Source organism: Rhinoraja longicauda, chromosome 7, assembly GCF_053455715.1.
Source record: "Rhinoraja longicauda isolate Sanriku21f chromosome 7, sRhiLon1.1, whole genome shotgun sequence".
NCBI lineage: Eukaryota > Metazoa > Chordata > Chondrichthyes > Rajiformes > Arhynchobatidae > Rhinoraja > Rhinoraja longicauda.
The window spans coordinates 48,094,798-48,122,617 of NC_135959.1; the positions used below are offsets into that span (position 1 = coordinate 48,094,798).

The 27,820-nt window shown below is 40.9% G+C and overlaps 1 protein-coding gene across 5 annotated transcripts; it reads left to right on the top strand.

Moving 5' to 3' along the window:
• The first annotated feature begins 1,929 nt into the window (after nt 1-1,929).
• LOC144595242 (solute carrier family 35 member F2-like) lies at nt 1,930-25,741 on the top strand. Of its 5 annotated transcripts, none has more exons than XM_078402483.1 (8): nt 1,930-2,037; nt 4,913-5,088; nt 5,328-5,455; nt 8,435-8,594; nt 11,908-12,064; nt 13,126-13,178; nt 15,875-16,029; nt 25,515-25,741. In XM_078402483.1, exons 1-8 carry the CDS (start codon nt 1,940-1,942, stop codon nt 25,734-25,736), a joined length of 1,149 nt encoding a protein of 382 aa, XP_078258609.1. In that variant the 5' UTR covers nt 1,930-1,939; the 3' UTR covers nt 25,737-25,741. The 5 variants fall into 5 exon arrangements, with proteins under 5 accessions (XP_078258609.1, XP_078258607.1, XP_078258611.1 ...); XM_078402484.1 differs by lacking the exons at nt 15,875-16,029; nt 25,515-25,741 and adding exons at nt 3,500-3,551; nt 14,830-15,594 and having other exon boundaries at nt 1,951-2,037; XM_078402481.1 differs by lacking the exons at nt 15,875-16,029; nt 25,515-25,741 and adding an exon at nt 14,830-15,594.
• Nucleotides 25,742-27,820: the final 2,079 nt, after the last annotated feature.

The following is a 27,820-nucleotide window of genomic DNA, read 5'->3' on the forward strand; positions in this document are numbered from 1 at the left end:
ATTATATTTTCTGCCAGTTTGCTCTTGATGAGCAATTCTGTTAATTTACGAGGTAAGAGGTGGTTAACCTAATGGGCTAGGTTAAATCTGATCCTCTTATTTATAGATATGTGAGCACCGTATTTCCAATATCTTCAATACATTCATTGATTTTCTGAAATCAATTCTTGAACGTTTGAAAATATCACTATTGTTTCTTCAAACGGATCAGGATTTTGAGGGATTCGTTGGTTTTGAAAATATTTATGCTCGGCAATGTTCTTAATTACAGTCATAGTATGATAGATTCATACAGCATGGAATAGGCTCTTCGGCCCAACTTGCCCCGCACCAATCAACACGCTCCATCTACGCTAGTCCCACCTGCCTGTGCTTGGCCCATATCCCTCCAAACCCATCCTATCAATGTACCTGTCCATATATCTCATAAACATCAATGATAGGGCAGCACAGTGGCACAGCAGTAGAGTTGCTGCCTCACCGCACCAGAGACCCAGGTTCGATCCTGACTACACGCGCTTATCTGTACGGAGTTTGTATGTTCTCCCCGTGACAGCGTGGGTTTTCTCCGGAATCTCAAGTTTCCTCCCACACTCCAAAGATGTGCAGGTTTGTAGGTTAATTGGCTTGGTATAATTGTAAATTGTCCCTAGTGTGTGTAGGATAGTGTAAGCGTGTGGGGATCGCTGGCCGGCATGGACTCGGTGGGCCGAAGAGCCTGTTTCTGAGCTGTATCTCTAAACTAAACTAAAATAGTACTCGCCTCAACTACTTCCTCCAGCAGCTCGTTCCATAAACCCGCCACCCTCTGTGTAAAAAAAGTTACCCCTCAGGTTCCTATTGTATCTTTCCCCACTTCACTTTAAACCAATGTCCTCTGGTTCTCAATTCCCATACTCTGGGCAAAAGACTCTGTTCATTTACGGAATCTATTTCTCTCATGATCTTGTCCACCTCTGTAAGATCACCTCTCACCCTCCTGCGCTCCAAGGAATAAAGGAATAAAGTATTATGGCACTTTTCTTTCGTCATATTGTAATTAAACATGTTGCTATGGACCTTTCTAACATGTATTTTGGCATTGCAAATTATCCATATACGCACTAATCGTACATACAATCGAGAACTTCTCTGTTCATTGAAGTTCTAATCTCTTGTTTTCTTTGCATTTCCCATAAATTGTAATTGATACTTACTTTATATAAAATTCTAGTCCTTAATCCATCTCTACGATATATTGAGTTGAGGAGCTGTCTTCCAGCTACGTCTTATCACACTCGTTCAGCGTCTCATGTGTTTTCTGGCAAATATTTAAGTATTTACCAAGTATTCAGGTTATCTATGCATAACATTATGAAACTACCTTGCATTCTTAACAAACTACCGTAAAATCTGCTGTCAATGATACAATGTGTGATTCTTATGTCTGTGAATCATTCAAAAGATTAATTGCATTCTCACATCTGGAGATCATAAAACCTGCTTGAAAGTATTTCTCAAACATTAAATGTTATGTGATATATTTACTTTTGTTTGTTCAAAAATATAATCGAATATGAATTAATTCATATTCACAAATGAAAGCATAAATGGATATCATTACAATTCAGTTGGCTTATTATTAAAATTATTACTGCAATGGAATCTTATTTTATACTCACTCTTATTTTTTATTATTATATTCCATATCTTATTTTTATACCCATTACTAATTTGCTTTCTTAGTCATTGGTCTTTTCACCTTTCACAAGTACTTTGCCATTTGGATGAACCAGCACATTATCTTATTTCTTTGTTCACCACGAGGGTTAATCATTCAGTCAGATTCTCTGAATTCAGTACCTCCTTAGGAATGAGTCAGGTGAGCTTTTTCTTCTGTCCTTTCATTTTGTTTCTTTCGTCCTTTGGTTTAAGGTTTCCTCAGTTTTTTTCTTAAGCAATGGAGAGCAGTGAGGGAACATCGCAGAGAAGGAACACAGTCAAGAATTTTTTTTCCAATGCGATAGAGAAAGCCAAACTAAGAGAATGTTTCACATGGTAAGTGTGTGCAAGTTAAACATTTACTTTTTCAATATCAGGCTCTTCATTTGCCAGAAATAGAACGTAGCATTGGCTGGTTTTCTGAACATTGTATATTTGCAGACAAAAGTGATTTGCCTTTATTACTAAAGATAGATACAAAATGCTGGAGTAACTCAGCAGGTCAGGCAGCATCTTTGGGGAAAAAGGATAGGTGACATTTCGGGTCAATTATTCCAGGTAGGAGTGAGAACAGAGTTAGCTTTTGGTGGTTTAACCTGAAATATATTCTACTCACTTAAAACTACTTATCTTTTGTGCTCACTTTGTTAATTAAAATATTGCAAACTTTTACTGACCGAATAATTGCAGATACATTGATAGTTTTGTTAGGAATAACTGTTTCCAAGTCCTTATGATGACATAGTTCCAGCTTCAGATTGAGGATATCTTCAACTACAGTATATTGTATGACACAATGCATTTGAAAAGCAGCATAAGCAAAGACCAGATCTGTTACAAATACTTTGCATTCATGAAGCCACATTCAGAACCCATCACTGTTGCTATAGGCCCAGCCAACCCCTCGCTCCTTGACCCAGCACACCTCTCGTTCTTTAGTCATTATCAAGCTAATTTCATGGCCTTGATCAGTGAAGTTATAGAAAGCATGGCAGGAACACACCCTGTGAAGCTGCTACTTAGGGCTCTCAACATGCTTGTACTTTAGCAGATTAAAGTAGCCCTGCTACATTAGCAGGGTAGCACAATGGCGCAGCAGTAGAGTTGCTTCCTTTGAACGCCAGACACTAGGTTTCGATCCTGACCACGGGTGCTGTCTTGCACATTCTCCCCATGACGACGTGGGTTTTCTCCAGGTGCTCCAGTTTCCCCCCCACACTCCAAAGACGTGCAGGTTTGTATGTTAAGAAGATAACTGCAGATGCTGGTACAAATCGAAGGTATTTATTCACAAAATGCTGGCGTAACTCAGCAGGTCAGGCAGCATCTCAGGAGAGAAGGAATGGGTGACGTTTCGGGTCAAGACCCTTCTTCTCGACCCGAAACGTCACCCATTCCTTCTCTCCCGAGATGCTGCCTGACCTGCGGAGTTACTCCAGCATTTTGTGAATAAATACCAGGTTTGTATGTTACTTGGCTTTTATAAATTGTCCCTAGTGTTTGTGTTTAAATTAGTGTATGGGTGATTGCTGGTCAGCACAGACACAGTGGGCCGAAGGGCTTGTTTCCACACTGTATCTCAACAAAATATATAAAATTTACAAATAGATCTACATACTCAGAGTGAAATTTAATGTTGCTACCAGCAACCATTGAGACTATAAATGTACCTATCAAAAATATCTTAAACTTTTAATTCATTTTCATCCTATTGCAGGCAAATTAATATTAACATTATTCTGTTTTCTGATTGTGGGAAGCATGCTGATTTTGCATGTTACTCTTTGCCTCCATTTAGACAGCAGAGGTCAGGTTTTGGAGCTGCTGCCTTGTATTAAAACAAAACAAAGGTACTTTTTTATCTCTGATTCATCATTCTCAGGCTTTTGACTTTTATTCCTTTTCAATGCCTAAATATTAGAATTGAACGTTGAATAATTAAAATGAAATTCAATATTTCCATCTTCAACTACATTATACAAACAGCCTTTTGAATGTTTTAACTACAAAAACAATAATTGTCACTGGTTTGAAACCGTTAAACCTGGTAATGGCTAATTTCAAAAGATCTCGGGCATTTTTAGGAGATAAGTGGTTAAAATGGACTTTAGCATGTAATTTATTACATTTGATAATTCATACGTGTCATTTATAAGGGTTCAAAGTATATTATTATACTTGATTAGATTTCAATCATAATTGATACCAGCAGAAATCAATTGAGAATTCATATTTGCACCAATTCTCACAGCTAAATATGGAGGATAATTCTCTTGGATTTTTAAATAATTTTATAAATTTCAATTCACAAGCATTCTAATATTTCACAGTTCTTTTAATATATATGGAAATTTTCATTGCTAAATCAGTTCTTTTTGTTGCAATATTGTTTTAACCTTTTGTATTACTTGACACAATTTTATCTTTTTCAATTTCAATATCAGTTTTTTGTAGGAAATTAATGGTTTCCTCGGCTGTTTTGAAGTAAAGATCCTACCTTGGCTAGGACTGCACTTCATAACCTGATGTTTCCTGTATTCCTGCTCTTCACCTTTTCCCGTCCATCTATTTACAAAATGTATTATATGAAGTTAAGCCCAGACATTTGCTACTGTTCTTTGGTCCTTGTGATAAGCCAAGCAGCTGTCAATCATTTCAAATTGCTTCCGGTGGTGCAGCACGGTGCTGCAAGTAGTAGAGCCATTGCCTCACAGCGCCAGAGACCCTGGTTCAATCCTGACCTCGGGTGCTGTCTGCTTGGAGTTTGCACATTCTCCTGTAATTGTGTGGGTTTCCTCCGGGTGCTCCAGTTTCCTCCCACATCTCAAAGACAGGTAGGTACGTTGGTAGGTTAACTGGTCACTATAAATTGCCACTAGTGTATAGGTGAGTTGGTTTTGGGTAGAGTTGAAGCGACTTTGAAGAGAATAAAGGTGATTATTGTAGGATAAATGTAAGCGAGTAGTTGTTAATCTGTGTGGACACAATGGGCCAAGAGCCTGTTTCTGTGATTTATTTCACTTTGACTACCATTCTAATACTTTAGGGGCCACTATATTGCTCAAATATATTTAATTCTTTCCGTTCAGTTGGTGGCATACCTTATGTTTCTCAGTGTTCATTGTTGCATTTTTCTCTAACACCTACTTTTAGGTTTGCATTACGCTGCTGAATTTTAATGTACTCACACGAAAATTTAATGTGTTTTTAGGAATCTGCTGAAGATTTTACTCCTCGGTCAAGGATTATCCCTGTTATTATGCGGAACTGCAATCAGCAGTCAATATCTGGCAGATGATTTTTCTGTCCACACACCAATGCTTCAGGGCTTTGTCAACTACCTACTACTGTTCCTGGTTTACACCGGAGTATTGGCTTTCAGGCAGGGTATGTTATGAACAAAAATAATCTATTCGAAATATAGCCACAAAGAATTGCAGATGCTGAAATCACAAAATTCCAGAGTAACTCAGTGGGTCATACAGTATCCTTGGAGAACATCAATAGGTGATGTTTTGGGTCAGACTGATTCTATTTCAAGTGTTTAGAATCATCATAGCATTTAGCCACAATATTAAGTTAATTGTCACTGAATCTGGTGTTATTTTAAATTTATTTTCAATCAGGCAATGAAAATTTAGTGCAAATACTAAAGGCAAAATGGTGGAAATATCTTCTGCTGGGACTCATTGATGTTGAAGCAAACTATATGATAGTCAAAGCCTACCAGTATACAACATTGACAAGTGTTCAGGTACGTGCCCAACCTTCTCATATAGTCGTCATTTACAATATGTTCCTGCATGTTTGTAGTGGATTAGTTAACCTTTACTTCTGCCTTTTATCTCTGCCAAGCCATATTTGATTAAAGACTTTAGAGATACAGTGCAGAAACAGGCAATTCAGCCCACTGAGTTCACGCAGACACTAACCTACACACACTAGGGACAATTTTACAACTTACCAAAGCCAATTAACCCAATTAACCTACAAACCTGTAAGTCTTTGGAGTGTGGGAGGAAACAGAAGCACCCAGAGAAAATCCACGCGGTCACAGGGAGAACATATAAACTCCATACAGACAGCACCATAGTCAGGATCAAACCCTGGCTCTGTAAGGCAGCAACTCAACTGTGGCGCTCCTCAATATCCAGATATAATTCCTGAATCTGAACAACAGTCTGACAGCTCAATCAAGTAGACATCCCATGAAGTGGGTTTCTCAAGGCTAAAGGGCATAATAATTCATTTTAATCGCGGTACTCAGTCATTGCAACAATCCAGATTGGGAATGCTGGAATATTTCTCCTCTTTCTGTTTTGGCAATGCTGAGGCATTTGTAGTAGTGTCACTGCTGCCTTGGCTGAGATTAACTAACACGGCTGAGGGCAGGATTCACATTGTTAGTTTTCTCTTCTTTTTGGCTTAGAAGCCCAACATGCTGTACATTTAATATAGAACATAGAACAGTATAGCACAGGAACAAGCTCTTCAGCCCACAATGCCTATGCCAAACATGATGCCATTTTAAACTAAACTCCTTTGCTTGCACATGTTCCATGGCCCTCCATTCCCTGCACACCTATGTGTCTATCTGAAAGGCTCTTAAATGCCACTATCATGTCTAGCTCTACCTAGACCAGCACATCCCAAGCACCCGCCCACTCTCTGTGTAAAAAACCTGGGCCACACATCTTCTTTAAACTTTGCCCCTCTCAACTTAAAACCAATGCCCTCCAGTCTTTGACATTTCCACCTGTGAAAAAGTTTCTGACTGTTCATCCTATCTATGCCTCTCATAATTTTATAAACTTCTATCAGTTCTCCCCTCAGCTTCTGACGCTTGAGAGAAAATAATCCAGGTCTGAAAACTAAACTAAAGATTAAGTTTAAAGAAATGTTTTGTGTTGGAAATAATAACATTATTGTACCCCTGAAATAGTGCGGCTGTAGTATTTACAATTGCAATGAGTGTACAGCTCAGAAACAGAGCCATGAGACTAATCGGTCGTATGGAGGTCCACTTAGATGCTTCGTGACTTTGTAATTAAAATGTACATAGGATATTAAAAAATGAGCAAACCTGAAAGTACATAACCTAAACAGGACTTCAGGGGCAGCACAGTGGTACAGCTGGTAGAGTTGATGCCTTATAGCGCCAGAGACCCGGGTTTGATAATGACCTCAGGTGTTGTCTGTATAGAGTTTGTGCATTCTCCCTGTGAACGTGTAGGTTTTCTCCCTCATTACAAAGATGTGCAGATTTGCAGGTTAATTGGCTTCTTTAAATTGTACATTGTCCCTAACGTGTAGGATAATGCTTGTGTAAGGGATGTCGCTGATCGGCGCAGACTCGCTGAGCTGAAGGGGCCGTTTCCACACATTGTCTCTAAAAGTCTAAGCCTGCACTCCATTAAGATGGACAAGAGAAAGCCATACTATCGTTCTAAAATAACGGCTCTTTATCCACCAGAGTCAATATCAGGATTGGACAGCGATTGTCTGAAGTCAATCTCAAAATACTCATCTCCTTAAATTAATGGAGAGTCAAAAGTAGCAATATGAGTTTCACCAAGATTATGAAACTGATGGAAAAGAAGTCACTCACAGGAAAACCCTAGCCTGAAATAAAGAACATAGAACAGTGCAGCGGAGGTGCAGGCCCAGTATGACATCCATACTGAACATAATGCCAAATTAATCTAATCTCCTCTGCCTACACATGATCAGCCATGATCATATTGAATGGCGGTGCTGGCTCGAAGGGCTGAATGGCCTACTGCACCTATTTTTCTATGTTTTCTATCCATATTCCTCCATTCCCTGCATTTCTGCGTGCCTATCTAAAAGCCACTTTGTTTGCCTACACCACCACCTCTGGCATCGTGTTCCAGCCACTCACCACTTTCTGTGTAAAATAACTTGCCCCACACATTTCCTTTAAACTTTGCCTCTCTCACATTAAAGAATGAAGAATAATAAATTCTATATGTAGAAACAAGGAACCGCAGATGTTGGTTTACAAAAAAAGACACAAAGTGCTGGAGTAGCACAGAGTGTTAAGAAGGATCCCTGGAGAACTTGAATAGGTGACATTATGGGTCAAGACCCTTCTTCTTTAATCTGAAGAAGAGTCCCAACCTGAAACGTCACCTATCCATGTTGTCCAGGGATAGTTCCTGATTGGCTGAGTTACTCCAGCACTTTATGTCTTTTATTAAATTCTACACCATTCTTTGAATTTCAAGCGAGACTTAGAATTAGACTGTGAGGCAAAATAGAAAAATCTTGTCGTTCTTTGTGCCATTGTATGCAGACACAATGTATGCTTCCCAGCTGTTATCAGGCAACTGAACCACACTCTCACCAATATGAGAGGGGTCCTGACCTCCCATCTACCTCAATGGAGACCTTTGAACAATCTTTAATTGGACTTTACTGGACTTTATCTTGCACTAAATGTTATACCTGTTATGCTGGGTTATGCATAATCATGGCTTGATTGTAATCATGTAGTCTTTTCATTGACTGGATAGCATGCAACAAAAACATAAACGTGACAATAATAAACTAAACTAAACAAAACACATTAGTTTCCATTTAATTTTAATGTGATTGATTTCAATGGATACTTCAGTTCTGTTGAAAAATAAACAAACACAATGTGCAGATTCTTTGTTTTGAGCATCTGTAGATGAATTCCATGTTAATCTATGTGTGTTTACATGATTAGCTCCTAGATTGTTTTGTCATTCCTGTGGTGATGCTCCTATCGTGGTTCATTTTACATTCGAGATACAAAGCCATCCATTTTGCAGCCGTTTTGATGTGTTTGCTGGGTGTTGGAATTATGGTTTGTGTTGACGTTCTGGCTGTCAAAGATCCAGGAATAGGTAAGACACGTTGCGCTGGGATCCCTGGCAAGATCTGGAACTGCGTGAAATGTTTTTGTGGAATGAAAGTCTTTATAGTGTTGCATGAATATGAACTGAGTAAAGGACTTCCAAGCCATACAAATATTCTACCATATATAATTTACATTTATTCCACTCAGTTAATCTCCTAAAGGAAACTGCTGAAATGAAACATCTGCATTAGTTATTAATTTCATAAGAGCAAAATTAGGCCATTTGGCCCATTGATTCTGTTCTGCCATTCGATTATGGCTGATCTATATTTCCCTCTCAACCCCATTCTCCTGCCTTCTCCTCATAATCTTTGATGCCCTTATTAATCAAGAACCAATCAATCTCCGCTTTAAAAATACCCAATAACGGCCTCCACAGCCATTTGTGGCAATGAATTCCACAGATTCATCACCCTCTGGCTAAAGAAATTCCTCCTCATCTCCATTCTAAAGTTACGTCCTATTATTCTGAGGCTGTGCTCTCTGGTCCTAGATCCCTCACTACTGGAAACATCCTCTCCATTCACCAGGCCTGTCATCATTCATCAGTATTATTTGTACTTTTGGAGACATAGTCTGAAGAAGGGTCCCAATCCGGAATTTCACCAATCCATGTTCTCTAGAGATGCTGCCTGACCCGCTGAGCTCTTCCAGCACTTTGTGTTCCTTCTCTTTTTGCTATACTAGTCACTGTCTATCATCTTTTGAGGAGATTTTATATACAAGCAACAGAAAAAAAGCCACTATCTGGTCATTTTCAGTCTAACCCACATAATTGTACATCTGTGGATAGAACTCTATCAAATGCAGAGAATCTTTGGCCATTGCAATAGCTGGCAGCCATTTTCAGAGGTCAACGATTCTCTAATGCATACAATGGATGGCAAATTGATTGACATATATTGTATGCACTAGAGAATACATTTATTTCGTATATACACTAGATGTATGCACTAGTGTATACCAGATGTATACTAGAATATCCGGTACGGGGTTGGTGTTGATGGCACTGCCCTGAGCTGGTTCGTTTCCTACCTCAAAAATAGGAGTTTCTCCATTAACATAGGCAATTATTGCTCTTCCCCAGCTAGCCTCTCCTGCGGGGTTCCACATGGCTCCATCCTAGGCCCCATTCTCTTCTCTCTATACATGCTCCCCCTCGGCCAAAGGCACGGCATTTCTTTCCACTGCTATGCGGATGACACACAGCTTTATCTCCCCCTGAAACCCAACAACCGGTCAAATTTAATCAGCCTCATGCACTGCCTTGAGGACATAAAATGTTGGATGGCACAGAACTTCCTTCAACTAAACGGGAGCAAGTCTGAGGTCATCCTATTCGGCCCCCCCCCCCCCCCCCGACTCCATCAAAACGATAACAGGCAGCCTTGGAAGCCTATCCTCCCAAGTCAAACCGCATGTCAAAAAACTTGGCATGATATTTGACACTGCATTAAAGTTTGACAAGCAAGTCAACGCTGTGGTAAAAGCCAGCTTCTTCCAGCTTCGTACCATAGCTAAAATCAAACCATTCCTCCAATTTGACGACATTGAAAAAATCATTCACGCATTCATTTCCTCCCTCCTAGACTACTGCAACTCCCTATACACTGGGATCAGCCAATCATCCCTGTCCCGCCTGAAATTGGTCCAAAACGCCGCAGCGAGACTCCTGACGGGTACCCGTAAAAGGGACCACATCACCCCGATTCTGGCCTCTCTCCACTGGCTCCCAGTACGGTACAGAATCAATTTCAAGCTCCTCCTATTCACATACAGCCTTGCCCCCCCCCCCATATCAAAAATCTTCTAACCCACCACTCTATCTCCAGGTCCCTCAGGTCAGCCGACTTGGGGCTACTCACTATCCCGCGGTCTACGCTTAAGCTCAGGGGTGACCGCGCTTTTACGGTTGCAGCTCCTAGACTGTGGAACAGCATCCCTCTCCCCATCAGAACTGCCCCCTCCATCGACTCCTTTAAGTCCAGGCTCAAAACCTATTTCTACTGCCTAGCGTTTGAGGCCCTCTGAGGGGGTGCTGTGAACTGTTTATGTATGTGCTGTTATGTTTGTGTGCCATTGTATGTTCGTTTCTTAGTGCCTGAACTGATGTACAGCACTTTGGTCAACATGGGTTGCTTTTAAATGTGCTATACAAATAAAATTGACTTGACTTGACTTAGAACATCAACTTGATAGAACATCTAATATCTGCTCAATAGAGCAGATACTAGATGTTCCAATATACATCTAGTATATTATATGTTCTACATGTTCTAGTAATACATATAGAATGTTCAAATTACGAATGCTGAATATAATGGATAATTAAAATAGGAAATGAAAGGGGAAAGAGACAGAGGGATAATATAGGTTGATGCCTGAGATAAAATAAAGTCCAAAGGCATTCCACAGGGATATCAGGGTGGAAAGATGGTGGAGCAGATCAGTGGAGATAAGATGGTTGCACAATGGGAATATTTTGCCCAGATGCTTCCCAAGGAAGAGAATCTTTCAGTCCCAAGAACCGCTCTCATAAAAGATTGGAAAGTTATGACCAATACCTCCACAATCTTTGGCCTTATTGCCTTCAGCAATCCTGGTAAATAAAATAATTCAGTCACAGAACAGCAGCAAGTTAAGCCAAGAAGTCACTAAACAGTGATTACAAATAATATAAATAATACCGATGTGCACATGTTTCTATTCAGCAGTTTCCCTTAAGAGATCAACTGAGTAAAGGTAAATTATACACTGGGGTGCAGATTATAAAGCCTTTAGGATTAATCAGATTTCAGTGCAGTTAATTTCTGTTTCTGCCTATTTTTGTTAACTAATACAAATTTTCATTAATTTCTTCTTTTAATTGAACTATTGGCATTCAAGCATTGGCTGTTATTTGCAACGTCTTCCATGAAGACAGAAGCAAAATATCTGTTTAATTACTCTAGCATTTCTTTGTTCCTTTTATATATTTCCTTTCTGACTCCAGATACACATATATATAAAATGTGGGTATATATATATATATATATATATATATACAACTAAGGCACAGCAATATATTTCTAAATTATGAGCAATTGAACTGTATTGTTTAATACTCTCAATATATATAGAATGTGGATATATATATATATATATATATATATATACCCACATTTTTTATATATATATATATCCCACATTTCATTTATACATATATATATCTCCACATTATATATATATATCCACATTTTATATATATATATCCATTTAATAAAGGTTTATTTTTTCTTAATTTACCTCTTTTAAAATAGGTATCAACAAGCTGCTGGGAGACCTGCTTGTCCTGGGAGGTGCTATACTTTATGGTATTTCTAATGTATCTGAAGAATTTATTGTGAAAAACTTCAGCAGAGAGGAATTTCTGGGAATGCTTGGCTTATTTGCAACCATCTTTAGTGGGATACAACTGTAAGGAACAGCAATGTATTTCTAAATTATGACCAATTGAACTATATTGTTTAATACTCTCAATGTAAACACAATGTTGGAATAAATACAGTTTTGAAGTGATAAATACAGTTTTTAAATATAGAAAAGTACAGTGATAGAATATACAATATCGGCAATTACTCCACAGAAAGCAGACAAAATAAGAACAATAACATATACAGTAATTTATAAAGTCATAGAGAGATACAGTGTAGAAACAGGCTCTTGGGCTCACCATGCTATCCATCAATCACCCATTTACACAATCTAATCCAACTTTATTCTCCAAACATTGCTAGCAATTCTCCCCAGATTCTCCCACTCCCTACACACTGGGGGGAATTTACAGCTTCCTAGCACTGAATACAATCTCCAAATCTAATTGTACCTGTAGCCAATGCCACACAGTGACAATACTGGTATCTGGTCAAAAATATAGAACATTTTATTTACTTTTTACTTGACTGATTCAGCGTGGAAACAGGCCCTTTGGCCCACCGAGTCCGTGCAGACGAGCGATCACCTGTACACGATGAATATCCTACACATTAGGGACAATTTACAATTTTACCAAAGCCAATTAACCTATCAACCCTCATGTCTTTGAGATATGGGGAGGGGGACCGCAGCACTTTACACAGTAAGAGAGGAAAATGACCTTTTCCTATCTCCAGTTCCCCCCTCCTACTTTCAGTCTGAAGAAGGGTCTCAACCTAAAACATCACCTATTCCTTTTCTCCAGAGATGCTGCCTGGCCCGCTGAGTTACTCCAGCACTGTTTCTATCTTCAATATAAACCAGCATCTGCAGTTCCTTGTGTAGGAAGGAACTTGTGTAGAAGATGCTGTTTTATACCAAAGATAGGCAAAAAGTGCTGGAGTAACTCAGCGGGTGAAGCAGCATCACTGGAGAGAAAGGATGGGTGGAGTTCCTTCCGACACAAAAGAAAGAAATCTGTCTTATGAAAAGGAGAATGATTTAAACGGTTCTGTTTCTTTGTTATTTCTTTTAAAGTCAGGTTTTCAATTTTTCTGTTGTAGTGGCATTCTGGAGCATAATGAAATCGCAAACATTAATTGGAACTGGCAAATAGGTAAGCATTCATTTGTGAAAATGTCTAAAATCTGAAAATTTCCACTGAATCCGTTTCTAAAGCATTTTCGGCTTACACTGTAAATATAATTCTGAGAAAAATGTATACCCTCATCTCTGTTTATATTTAATTAAATTCATTAGTTTGTATTAGTTTAGGGATAGAGCATGGAAACAGGCCCTTCAACCCACTGACCTGTTCACACTAGTTCTATGTTATCCCACTTTCTCCTCCACTCCCAACACACAAAGGACAATTTACAGAGGCCAATTAACCCACAAACCTGCACATCTTTGGGATGCGGGAGGAAACCGGAGCACCCACAGGATCGAACCTGAGTCTCCGGCGCTGCATTCGCTGTAAGGCAGCAACTCTACCGCTGCGCCACTGTGCCGGTTTGGAAGTTAATTGGTTTTGGTCAAATTGTAAAATTGTCCCTCGTCTGTAGGATAGTGCTAGTGTACGGGGTGATCGCTGGTCAGCGCGGACTCCGTGGGTCATAGGGTCTGTTATCTCGCTGTATCTCTAAAGTCTAAAGTTTAAAGTTTCCTGTGAGGAAAAACTAAAAGCTTTATGTAATAATTTATCATTGGAATTAGTTATATATTTTTCTTTTCATCATTCCAAAATTATATTACCCGAAGAGAAAACACATATAAATCAAAATGCATGAATGTTTTCAAACTGAAGGTGGTATAAATTCCTCCAAAGAATTTAAAAGCTGCTCTTGTTTAAGAAGATGGTGAATTCTCTTGTGCATTGTTCATAGTATGACACTCCCAAAGGTGCAAGAAGTCATTTAAGTGATGTTGTTGCTTTCCTAAATGCAAAGACTGCTTTCTCATTGAGCTCTAGATAAAGAACTCCCACTAGAATATATAGATGCAGTCATTGGAGACATTGGGCAACACAGTGGGGCAGTAGAGTTGCTGCCTTACAGCGCCAGAGAACCGGGTTCAATCCTGACTATGGGTGCTGTCTTTATGGAGTTTGTACGTTCTCCCTGTGACCGCAAGGGTTTTCTCTGGGTCCTCCAGTTTCATCCCACACTCCAAATACATGCAGGTCTGTAAGCTAATTGGCTTCTGTAAAATTGTCCCTAGTGTGTAGGATAAAACATGTGTACGGGTGATTGTTGGTCGGCATGGACTCGGTGGCCCGAAGGGCCTGTTTCCATGCTGTGTCTCTAAAACTAAAAACTAAAAACATATGCGTTATTGTTTTCAGTAGCATTAACCCAAGGACACTGGCATAAAAAGAGATCAATTTATCTCGCCTCCAGCTCTTCAACCCCCCACCCCCTACTTTCAATCTGAAGAAAGGTCCCGATTCGAAATATCACCCATTCTTTTTCTCCAGAGATGCTGCCTGATCTGCTGAGTTACTCCAGCACTTTGTGTCAATCTTTGGTATAAACCAGCATCCGTAGTTCCTTGCTTCTACAGGATTGAGTCTGATGAGATTAGACACATAATGGCGGCACTGCCCTAGCAGCTGCCGCTCACCTGCGGTCCATTTGTCTTTGTGTTTTTGTTGTTTTTTTTGTCTTAATTGTAGTTGTGATGTGGTGTTTTTGTGTTTGTGTACTGTGTGTGTATGTGGGGGGGAGGGGGAAACTAACACTGTAAATATGTGTCCCTTCCGAACGGAGACCCGACCTTTGTTTTCTGGGCCGTGTCTCCGTTCCTGCTGCGGCCTACCATCGGCCCAACTCCTGGAGCTGTCAGCCTCCATCGGACTTACCATCCAAGTCCGTGGATCGGACTTACCATCACCGGAGCCGGCCGTCTTCGGAGGCTGCGGGAGCGGCTGCGACTCGCCTTAGGTTCGGGCCGCGTGGATTCCGACATCGGGAGCTCCGGCAGCGGCAGCGTGTTCGCCCACCCCGGATCGCGGGGCTTGGGGCGCGGACATTTCACCGTCCGGCGCGGCCTAGGATGGCCGCGGGATATTTCTCTGCTGGGCGGGGGTTTCAATTGTCGGGAGCCACGACCGCCCCGACGTGCAACAACAGCGGCAGCGACAGCGACAGCGTGTTCGCCCGCCCCGGATCGGACTTATCATCAGCGGAGCCGGCCGTCTTCGGAGGCTGCGGGAGCGGCTGCGACGCGACGCGCCTTGGGCTTGGCCCGCTGTGGACCGTCCGGTGCGGCCTGCAACCACAACAACCTGGCTGCGGGCGAGGACAGCAGGAGAAGGGAAAGACATTGTGGCCTTCCATCACAGTGAGGAGAGAGAGGACTGGAGGAGACTCACTGTGATGGATGTTTCTTTGATGGATGTTTCTTTTTTGTGTGTTTTTGGGGTTGGGTGGTTTGAGTGCCTGTTTGATGCTTTTATTGTTGGACTGTGTTTTTGGGGGTTTTGGGGTGTGTGATTTGAATGCCTATTTAATGCTTCTATTGTTGGACTGTGTTTTGGGGGGTTTTTGGGGTTGGGTAATTTGGGTGCCTGTTTAGTGCTTTTATTGTTGGACTGTGGGTGATTGAATTAACATTTTGTTCAAGATGGCCGCGCCGTTGTGTTTGGCTGCCTGCCACTGTATGTTTCTTTTTTTCCTAGTCAGATGTGCAGCACTTTGGTCAACGTGGGTTGTTTTTAAATGTGCTATACAAATAAATTGACTTGACTTGACTTGACTTGGTCACAGTAATGTAATGCTATTTAAATATAATATTCTGAGTCTCTTTTTACAGTATTATTATTCACTTCATTTGCGGTCTGCATGTTTGGATGGTATAGCTTCCTACCCATTGTGATTAAGCTCAGCAATGCCACCTCGGTCAATCTTGGCATTCTGACTGCTGACCTCTACAGCCTCTTCTTCGGGGTCTTCTTATTCCATTACAAGGTAAGCAACTGTTCATGAGGCACTCAACTAATAACATGTATTGGAGGATTTAAGATATCTACATTGGATTTTATTTTATTTTGCACTGATCACGCACTCCTCTCTTTTTTTATGGACCATTTTCCCATGTCTTAGCCTGGTCTTTTCCAGTCATCTGTCCATTGTTTCCAAGGCTGTAAGCAGTGTGTCTTCGTTGATTTTGGCTGGCCAATATCCATTATATGGCTGGAAAATCCAACAATAACATCCTTTTACTCTGTATTTCTTTGCAGGGAACTGTCAGCTATCGATTTGGCAAATCTTCGCACCATATTATTATGTTTAGCATCTCAACAAAATGGCAATTGAATCTGTTCCTCTGTTCCTCCTAGGTTTTGGTGCTTAATTTTTATCAGAAACTAATTATTGACTTTTCAGTTTAAACCTAGGATCCCACTTTAGAATCTTCTCTATCTTCCCTACTTTGGATCACTGTAATGTGTGATCACCTTACTTTTAAAACCATCTAATCCACTTTTGATGCCTAAGTACAATTTCAGCAGCATGGCGAGGAAATTAAGAATAAAACCTTATGTGTTAAATATTGGCATCTGTTAGATTGATCCCATACCCATTTCTTTACATTCATAAGTTATAGAAACAGAATTAGGCTACTTGGCCCATCAAATCTACTCTACCATTCAATCATTGCTGATCTATCTTTCCCTCTCAACCCCATTCTCTTGCCTTCTCCCCATAACCCCCGACACTTGTACAAGAATCTAACAATCTCCGCCTTAAAAATAGCCATTGATGACCTCCATAGCCTTCTGTGGCAACGAATTCCACGGATTCACCACACTCTAACTAAAGAGATTCTTCTTCATCTCATTTCTAAAGGTACTTCCTTTTATTCTGAGGCTGTTCCCTTTGGTTCTAGACTATCCCACTAGTGGAAACATCCGATCTAACCAGGCCTTTCACTATTCAACTTTAAATAAATATATGAATTTACTTACAAAGTTAAGCTAGCAGCTAAATAGCATTTATAAAATACAGGCTTATGTTTATAGAAGAAATTACTCCACCTAATTCCCAATTACAAACTGAGTGTAAATAAGGTTTACATTTTATGGAGTCTCTAACTTTCTTACCTTGGCCAGAGAAGATTCAATGGAGTTTCCTGGATTTTGTACATCCAACCATGCGAGCACAAAAAGAACAGTTTTTATTTACAAGTGGAACTAATCGCACAACATTGTTTAAATTTGAAGTTTCCTTCTTTGGTCCATTAATGGAGAAATTGCAGAAGCTAGACATTTCTCACACAAGTGAAGCCCTTTCAGGTCCTTGTGGCTGTATCTGCCAAAAAAGAATACTGCAGCTTCTCCCTCTTCCCAGCTCAAGGTATTTTTAAAAAATGTGATGAAGGTTTCATCACCACTTTTTTAGACAGAGACAGAGTTCCTGTGAGAGAGAAAGACCAGACCAACATCCTGAATGGCATAATTAAGCCCCACTCGTGGTGACTCAGACTTTGAAGATCGAAATAATCAATTTTTAGTTATATAACTGTAGCCCCTTTACTTCAGCAAAGTACCGGGTTTATTGCTTGAGGAAATTCATCTGTATAAATCTATATATTACTAAAACTCTCATCTTGTTTGTATCTATATTTGACCATTTGCTCCTGAAATACAGCCAAAATGGTACACGATAGCACGACAATTTTAGGCCCACCTTACTCACCATTGTCCTGGGATGTGTATTAGCGAAGTTTCATTCAAATTGGTGTTATATATTTAAAGTTATTGACATTTTAAAATCACCTTTCCATTTCCCTGGTTGTCAGTCACTGACTTCATACATTTCACCACCAATTTCTATCCTGCTCTTAAATATACTTGGACTATCTTCGACATCTCCCTACCATTTCTGGACCTCACCATCTCCATCACAGGAGACAGACTAGTGACTGACATCTACTACAAACCCACTGACTCCCACAGCTATCTGGACTACACCTCTTCCCACCCTGACTCCTGCAAAAAGTCTATCCCCTACTCCCAATTCCTCCGTCTATGCCGCATCTGCGCCCGGGATGAGGTGTTCCACACTAGGGCATCAGAGATGTCCTCATTCTTCAGGAAACGGGGCTTCCCCTCTCCCATTATAGATGAGGCTCTCACTAGGGCATCCTCTATATCCTGCAGCTCCGCCTTTGCTCCCCCTCCACCCATTCGTAACAAGGACAGAATCCCCCTTGTCCTCACCTTCCACCCCATCAGCCAGCGTATCCAACAAATCATCCTCCAACATTTCCGTCACCTCCAAGGGGACCCCGCTACTGGCCACATCTTCCCATCTCCTCCCCTTTCTGCATTCCGCAGAGACCGTTCCCTCCGTAACTCCCTGGTCCACTCATCCCTTCCTACCCAAACCACCCCCTCCCCGGGCATTTTCCCCTGCAACCGCAGGAGATGCAACACCTGTCCCTTTACCTCCCCCCTCGACTCCATCCAAGGACCCAAACAGTGAGGCAGAGGTTTACCTGCACCTCCTCCAACCTCATCTATTGTATCCGGTGCTCTAGATGTCAATTTCTCTACATCGGCGAGACCAAACGCAGGCTCGGCGATCGTTTCGCTCAACACCTTCGCTCAGTCCGCCTTAACCAACCTGATCTCCCCCTCCCACTCTCAGTCTGACCTTCCGATCATGGTCCTCCTCCAGTGCCATAGTGAGGCCCACCAGAAATTGGAGGAACAGCACCTCATATTTCACTTGGACAGCTTTCAGCCCAACGGTATGAACATTGACTTCTCCAACTTTAGATAGTTCCTCTGTCTCTCTCTTTTTCCCCCCTCCCTCCCCCCCCTTCCCAGTTCTCCCACTGTCTTCATGTCTCCACCTATATCCTTTCTTTGTCCCGCCCCCCTGACATCAGTCTGAAGAAGGGTCTCGACCCAAAACGTCACCCATTCCCTCTCTCCTCGATGCTGCCTGACCTGCTGAGTTACTCCAGCATTTTGTGATAGCTTCTAATTACGATTTGGGCTGTTTCCCTCGATTGCAAAGGTAAATGGTCATTGAGCAGAAAGTAATGATCAAGATGAGTTATGAATTTGAGCTAAAGGTTGCAAGGCAAGTTCCAGTAAAATTCTGAGATGTGGAGAATCAGTATTGGCGGGAGTGAGTTGTTGGGAGCAAGGCAGTGGTTTGTAAATTGCATCTATATTAAAGTGGAGTGAATGGACCCGTGTCAGGTCAACAAAGGAGACAAGCAAAAGAAACAGAAAGAGAGATCTGCTGGACAATGCCAGTGGAACTTAAGGAAATATTTTTCAGGGTGATTTGTAACGAATTAGAGAAGTTGCTAGAATGTAGATGATGGAACAGTGGGACATAGATGGCTTGAAACCAGTGCTGTGGCGTTCTGAGTTAATTAACAGTTTGTAGAGATAGGAATATAATCGCCTCGATAGGATAGCATTAAATAATCCAAACCTCAAATAGTACAGTCATGGTTAGAGACTGAATGGGAGGAAAATAGGACTCTACAAGCAATGTTGTGAAGGTGGAAAACACAATCTTCAGCGGACCTGTGGAATGAAAATTCTGCTCATGAAATAAACAGCATGATACATTTTGGACTGTGCACCAAAGCCCGGGCTGGTTTAGGCACAGACGAGATGAAGGAAACTGACAACGTTAGTTTTGCTTACAATAAGCAATGAGCAATCTGATTAATCTAAATTTAGCATTTGTAATACATTTGGAAGGTGAGCAAAGGTTATCAAATATTATTCTCTACAAAAGGACACAAAGTGCTGGAGTAACACAGTGGGTCAGGCAGCATCTCTGGAGAACATGAATAGGTTACTTTTCGGGACAGGACTCTTTTTCAGACTGAAGAAGGGTTCCGACCCGAAATGTCACTGACCCATGTTCTCCAGAGATGCTGCCTGCCCATTGAGATACTCCAGCACTTTGTGTTCTTTCGTGTAAGCCAGCATCTGCAGTTCCTCATTTCTACATGATCCTCCACATCTAGATAATGTTAATAACAGGCAGCATTACTTCCTCATTAGATGTCCAAGGTACATGTCACCAAAAAGAAAATCAGCATTTTCAATCAGTCAAATCAATTTTATCTGTCAGTTCCAAATGGTCTCCTTGAGAAATCAAACTGGCTAAATCAAGTATAGACTCAAATTGCTGAAGTAACTCAGCAGGTTAGGGAGCATAGCTGGAGAACATGGATAGGTGACGTTTTGGGCAGGGACCCTTCTGACACAAGTAGATTAAATCAAGTAGATTGGAATCAGATATTACATTATCCTGTTGTTGATGTATGCATATTTGTGGCAAAAGAAAGTCAAATGAGTTTTTAGTCTTCGAGAACCAATTACAAACTGTTTATTTAGTGATTTCCAATGAAGTTTTAAGTTGGCAAATTGCAACTTCAAGAGCAAGTATTTTTCTCTGGGGGAATTCTCCAGAGCATGCCTGGCTATGTTTGCCTCCTTCAATACCAGTTGCAGCTGCTGTTTTGAGTTAAGAACACATTCACTTCAGTAGGTTCATGAGCGGACATGATTTGATAATTGCTAGCTTTGTATTTGTGGAATACAGAAACAAAAGCGAGATCTGAATGCTCAATTACATGTACAGAGCAATTATACTGGGATCCTTTTTCACACAAGTGTCAAATTGTTAACAGTTGGCACATGATAGTGCTAAATATTAACATTTTCTGGGATGTGTGCCCACATATACGACATGCAGGTTTCAGTACTGTCACCACAACACAAGGAATGGAGTGCTGGTTGTGCCAACAGGTTTGGTTGGGCATTGACCTTAAACTGATGCACTCAGTCCTTGATTTCATCTTTCACAGATCAATTGGAATCAAAAATGTGAAAATAGATCTGGGGGGTGAAGGCTGAGTGGAGTTGCAAGCAACTGCAGATGCTAGAGTCTTGAGCATAATACAAAGTGCTGGAGGAACTCAGTGGGTTTAGTTGAGTTTAGTTTATTGTCACATGTACCTGCTATCCAGTCAGCGGAATGACAATATATTACAATCAAGCCGCCCATAGTGTACAGATACAGGATGAAGGAAATAACATTCAGTACAAGGTAAAGTCCAGTAAAGTCTGATTAAAGATAGTCTGAGGGTTTCCAATGAGATAGTCAGTAGTTCAGGACCACTCTCTAGTTGATGATAGGATGGTTCAGTTGCCTGATAACAGCTGGGAAGAAAATGTCCCTGAATCTGGAGGTGTGTGTTTTCACATTTCTGTACCACTTGCCTGATGGGAGAGGGGAGAAGAGGGAGTGTTCGGGGTGAAACTAGTCCTTGATTATGCTGGTGGCCTGGGCGAAGCAGCATGAAATGTAGATGGAGTCAATGGAAGGGAGGTTGGTTTGTGAGATGGTCTGAGCTGCATCCACAGTTCTCTGCAATTTCTTGCGGTCTTGGATGGAGCTGTTCCCAAACAATGCTGTGATGCATCTCAAGTCTAACCAGAAAGTGAAATAATGCAGGTTATCAGCTTGGATGGGAACTCCCCTCACTGAGGTACCTGCCCTGATTGTCTTCAGATTGAACTGAGCAGTACATACCTAAGACAGTGCATGGCTTGATTGTAATCATGCATAGTCTTTTCTTTGACGGGATAGCACACAAACAAATGCTTTTCACTGTACCTTGGTACACATGACCATCATAAACAAAACTAAACTAAACTGGTAGCTGCAGTGATTTCACTGGATGATCTTCTCTTTTGCTGTTCAACATGCACCTGGTTATCATAGCCTCACATGGAGGATTAGATTTGAAGATATTTTGTGATCTCAAAGCTGCTGGCTCACCAGGGTTTGTAAGCATCCAATAATGGCCTACCTCTTCCCTTCTGGAGTGTGGCACACACTATATTGTATCTTTCCCCTGATTGTTGTTGAAGGCACCAATTGTCTCACACTTTATTTTATAAGAGAGGGTGAAACATATTACCAAGTGCCTTGGAATGAGTGATATGTAAAAATGTGAAATTTTGTGCAAGACTTGGAAAAAAATATATGGGTGAGACTTGCTGGGTAATTTGAATGTTACATCTTGTTTAGTTTAGTTTGGTTTAGTTTTACTATTGTCATGTGTTCCAGTGAAAAGCTTTTGTTGCGTGCTATCCAATCAAAGATGATTACAATCAAGATTACAAAGATTACAATCAAGCCGTCCACGGTATGCAGACAAATGATAAACAGTACAACATTTAGTGCAAGATAAAGTCTGATAAAGTCCAATTAAAGATAGTTCAGAGGTATCCAATGAAGTAGATGGGTCAGGATTACACTCTAGCTGGTGAGAGGACATTTCGGATGCCTGATAACATCTGGGAAGGGACTATCCCTGAATTTGTTTCCAATTGATAGATTGTTGGTAGGTAATTGTTGAGGGTATGCTGCACAAAATAGTATACTGTACAAAAAAAACTGCACTGGTGTAATCAGAATTTAAAGATGAATTTACCGATCTATTTACATGTCTGAGCTCACTGAACTCATTTAGGAACTGTATCCTTGTCTTTATACTGGCAGTGACTTCAATAGGTGCCTCCCATTGTTACCTCGATGGCAGGTTGTTTGAGGGTGTCCAAGCCTTCTATGGGAAGAAGTCTCTCTTCCTTTCTCCTTCCTGTCCACAATGCCACCAGGGCTGCTTCCAACCAGTGTGAAGAAGGGTCCTGACCCAAAACATCACCTTTTTACTACATAGATGCTGCCTGACCTGCTGAGTTACGCCAGCACTTTGTGTCTATCTTCTGTTTCCAGAGATCAGGATACTAATTCTCACCTGAGATTTGTAAGGACATTCAGAATGTCTTCCACACCACTCCATCTTTAAGAGCTGCGAGTCGGCTTCAATCAGTGCTAACTAACCTGTATGATCCTGGAAACACTTGAAATTGATCTGGAATGATTCATCATTTTTTGTCTGTCCAGTGATCATAAATCTGTCAATGTGCCAGGCAATTTCACAATGCTCAGAACAGTCGCAAGCTTGTGCCCTTTTAAATCTCAAGTAACAGCTTTCAGGCTATTTTCTCAGTTAAATAATTATAGGTGGTGCAAAGGTTAGTCTCTTGGTAGCAATGCGTAGGAGGTAGCTATGGAAACCCAAAGAAAAAAATCAAGCCACCACTGTGATTAACATCAACGTCTTCTGCAGCCTAATTGGCTGCTTTAATATTAACTAGTCAACTCATAAATGGTTTGTATTTAAATTCTGTTTTGCACCTCTTTTTTATATATAATTAAAGGCTAACACCACAATCTGCGACTGCTACACCATGTGTGGGAGGATAGCTTTGCACATCAGTAACAATAGTTAAACTCATTTTTACAGAAAGGGTGCTGGGTGTATGGAATATGCTGCAATCGTTGAGGCAGGTATTAGGATAAATGGATAGGATAAATTTAACGGGATATAGGCCAAACGCAGGCAGGTGGGACTAGTGTAGATGGGGCATGTTGGTCAGTGTGGGCAAGTTGGGTTGAAGGGGCCTGTTTCCACGCTGTATCACTCTATGACTCCTTGTCAATCACTTTTCTTCATCTATAAAGAAGAAATATTGAAAACAAATAAATGAATTTATAGATTTAAAATTTTGTGATAGTTATGTTATATTGGAGAAAATCTCATCTCATGCAGATCCTGGATTTCAGTAAGCTCATGTTAATTGTAAGTTGAAAAATGGGTGCTTTAAGATTTTGGGGAAACTTAAGTCTGAGAATCAAGGAAAATGTATGATGCAGAAAGAGACCATTCAACTCACTGGGTTTGGCTAATCACAGGGCCAGAGCAATAGAGAGAGGTTGAGTGGGCTAGCACTTTATTCCTTGGGGCGCAGGAGGATGTGGGGTGATCTTATAGAGGTGTCATAGAAACATGAGGGGGAAAGATAGAGTGAATGCACAGAGTCTTTTACCTAGCATTGGGGAATCAAGAACCAGAGGGCATAGTTTGACTTTGAGTTTAGTTTATTGTCACGTGTACCAAGCTACAGTGAAAAACTTTTGTTGCACACTAACCAGTCTGCGGAAAGACAAAACATTATTACAATTGAGCCATCTACAGTGTATAGATAATTGATGAAGGGAATAATGTGAATAACGTTTAGTACAAGATAAAGTCCATTAAAGTCAGATCAAAGATAGTCTGAGAGTCTCCAATGAGGTAGATAGTAGCTCAGGACTGCTCTCTAGTTGTTGGGAGGATTGTACAGTTGCCTGATAACAGCTGACAGCAGCTGATAACTCCTGATAACACCTATACATAGGTTTAAGGTGAGAGGGGAAAGATTTAATAGGAATCTGAGGGGCAACTTTTTCAGTGTGGTGGGTATATGGAACGAGCTGCCAAAAGAGGTAGTTGAGGCAGGTACTATCACAACGTTTAAGAAACATTTAGACAGGTGCATGGATAGGATAGGTTTAGAGGGATATGGGTCAAATGCCGGCAGGTGGGACTAGTATTGATGGAGCATGGACAAGTTGGGCCTAAGGGCCTTTCACACTATATGACTCTATGACTTAACATCCTGATGTCATCTCCCAGCATTGGGTCCATAATATTACAGATCGCTCTCTTCAAGAAGGGAGAACGATTGACTAAACAATTTCTACTCTTGGCAACATCCTTGTAAACTCTCTGCTACACCTTCTCCAGAGCAACGACATTTACCATACACTGTACGACCAGAATTATATGCACTACTCATCTGTGGCCTTGTAATCAAGTTGGATGCGACCGTTCCTAAATGCAGGCACTCTCCAATTCATGCAGCAGACGACTTAAGTAAACTCGCACTTACATAAACAATTCTTTAAGCCCACTGCTTTATTTGTGAGTTGCGCGTCTTGGTAATCTTGGTAGCACTGCGTGACTGCCATTGCATGTGGCCGTTTCCGCAAGCTAGTCAGCTGTTCTCGTGGATGCTCCCCACGATGTCTCCACATGGGAGCCCCCACATGGTCTTCCGACTTATGTAACATCTGATTTGCACAAAGGTCTGCAGGACGTAACCCATACTTTATCGAGCAGTGCCTGTAATCAGTGATTTTCCTATTGAAGGTTTTTACTTTTGCTTAAATGGATTTCAATAATTTACTGAACTCAAACTGACTTGTCTATGTTACCTAACTGTATCCTTTCCTTCCCTTTTAAACAATAGGACAATTTTTGCAATCTTCTGCCAGGAAGGATTAAGAAACCTAGAAATGATTTTAAAATTATTGTCGCGGCACCTGCCTTTTTCTCCTTATTATCATCTGGCTTGGCTATTCTTCACTTTCAAGTACACCAAATCCCTTAATATTCTCTCGTTTCCTCTTACCACGTGTATACCCATACAATATTTGAATGTCGTTATGCTTCTGTTAAAGTGAATTACAATTAAAAAAAATATTTGAGTACTTCTCCCTTTAATCCTCATCAATAGTTTTCAACGCTGTATATCCTGGCACTTCTGCTCATTATGATTGGATTTATCCTCTACAACTCATCGCCATCACATACATGTGAAGTCCAGAGTCAACAGCAGGTTGCCAGTGAAGGATTCAGTAACCCTGTTCCAGTGAATGATGTCAATAGCCAAGAACCCAGCAGCCATTCTATCTCCAATGACCTCCCAGTGGAAACACCAAACCTGAACAGATGTTAAGCATAAAGGACCCTTCAGAACTTTTTCTAACTCTCATTAGTATTTTAAATCATTGTTGTTTCCCTTTATATGCTGAAGTAACAATATTCTTTAACAATAAACACATATCCATTTAACAAACCAGAGCATTGACTTTTCCTTTAAATTGCATTAACCGAGTTCAAAGCGCAAATGTTGGACTTCAGATATTTTTTTAACCACAAAGTTTCTAGGTAAATGTTACTCTTCAGCCTGGCTGAATTGGAGATCTTTCAGTACAGATTATTATTTAGATAGAATATTCCATTGCAAGGATGCTGGTGTTGAAGTGGATTGCCTCAGGATTTTAATTTTCCAATAAACACAAAAGAGTAGCATTAGTATTGTGCAGACTGCCTTTTCCCTCCTCAATGGGATTAGATCCACTACTGCATCAGTTGCATTCCCTGCTGAGAGTTGACTGTCTTCAATAAAGGACATTCTGTTTATAGCTCTCTGTTTATTGGCTTATGTAACCAGTAACACAAAGGAGCCAATAAATTAGATATTAATATCAAGCTTGGTATTTTACTACTTGAGAATAGCAGCACAGTGACTTCATGTGGAAGAAATAGAGAGTAAAGTCCACAAATTAGAGTGGCGAAGATAGAAGATATAGCAAGATGTTTGACCAGTACAAGTAGACTCAGCCATTTATCCTATATATGGAATGAGTGGACATGTTCCTCAGGGCAAAGTTCAAGGTTCCAGGGTGTGTATATAGAATAAAGAAACAGGGTGATCAGTGAGAAGGGGAATGTAGATCGGGAGTGCCATGAGTACAGGCAGTTCTCTTGGCAAGGACAGGAATGGTGATCAAAACACAGGTAATAACACGCCAGCAATTTGTCAGCAGATTCTCTGACAGGGAATGTGTTGTTTAAGCTGAAAGAGAAAACCTAGCAGTTATTTGCAGGACATTACTGGGAGTAGATAACTAGCCACAGCATACATGTTGTCTACCGAAAGAAAAAGAGTAAACTTCTCTGCCACAGGGCGGCGAAGTGAAGCAGCTGGTAGAGCTGCTGCCTCGCTGTGCCTGAGTTCGAATCGGGTGCTGTCTGTGTGTAGTTTGCACATTCTTCCTATGACTGCATGGATTTCCTCTGGGTGGTCCAGTTTCCTTCCACATCCCAGAGATGTGCTAGTTTTTAGACTCGTTGGCCTCTCCAATTGGTCCCTAGTGTGTTGGGAGTGGATACAAAAGTGGGTTCATGTAGAACTTGTGTGAATGGGTGGTCGATGGTGGATGTTGACTCGGTGGGTCAAAGGCCTTGTTTCCATGCTGTATCTTTTAATAATCAATCAATCAATTGCTTTCATTCATTGAGTGTGATGGAGCAGCATAGCACTGATAGGGAGATTGAAATCCCTTGAAGTGTTTCCAGTGAGAGTGGGTGATATTAACAGATAGTTTATCGGGAGCCGTAAAGAGCAAAGGAAAGGTCTTTCTCGAGTCATGGATTCACACTGCTAACCCGGGCGTCAGACAGTAAAGACAGGGTGTAGAGATAGGTTGCTGCTGGTCAATGTGAAATGGTTTTATGTCACGATAGCAGAAAAAAGATATCGTTTACAGAAATATTTGAAAGAACAGCAATGAGGCTGAGAAGCAAGCATGTAGAACAAAGTATCAAGTTGGTTAGACAATTGGATCAGATTCAGATGTCCCTGAGGAAAAGATATCCAAATCCAAGGCCAGTGAATCCATTTTGAATGGCCTGTCAAAGAACCGCACTGCATCAATGATGTCACAATTTCAGAACATATTGGACTATTCACACAAAGTATATGGGACGAGCTGCCAGAGGAGGTAGTTGAGGCAGGGATTATTGCAATGTTTAAGAATCAATTAGACAGGTACATGGGTAGGACAGGTTTGGAGGGATATGGGCCAAAAGCAGGAACTAGTGGGACTAGTGAGATGGGACATGTTGGTCGGTCTGGGCAAGTTGGGCCAAAGGGCCTGTTTTCACACTGTGTGACTCTATGACTCTATTCACAGGCAATTGAGAGGAGAATGTAATCAGTTTGAACAAAAGAGGATCACTTTAGAGACATTTAAC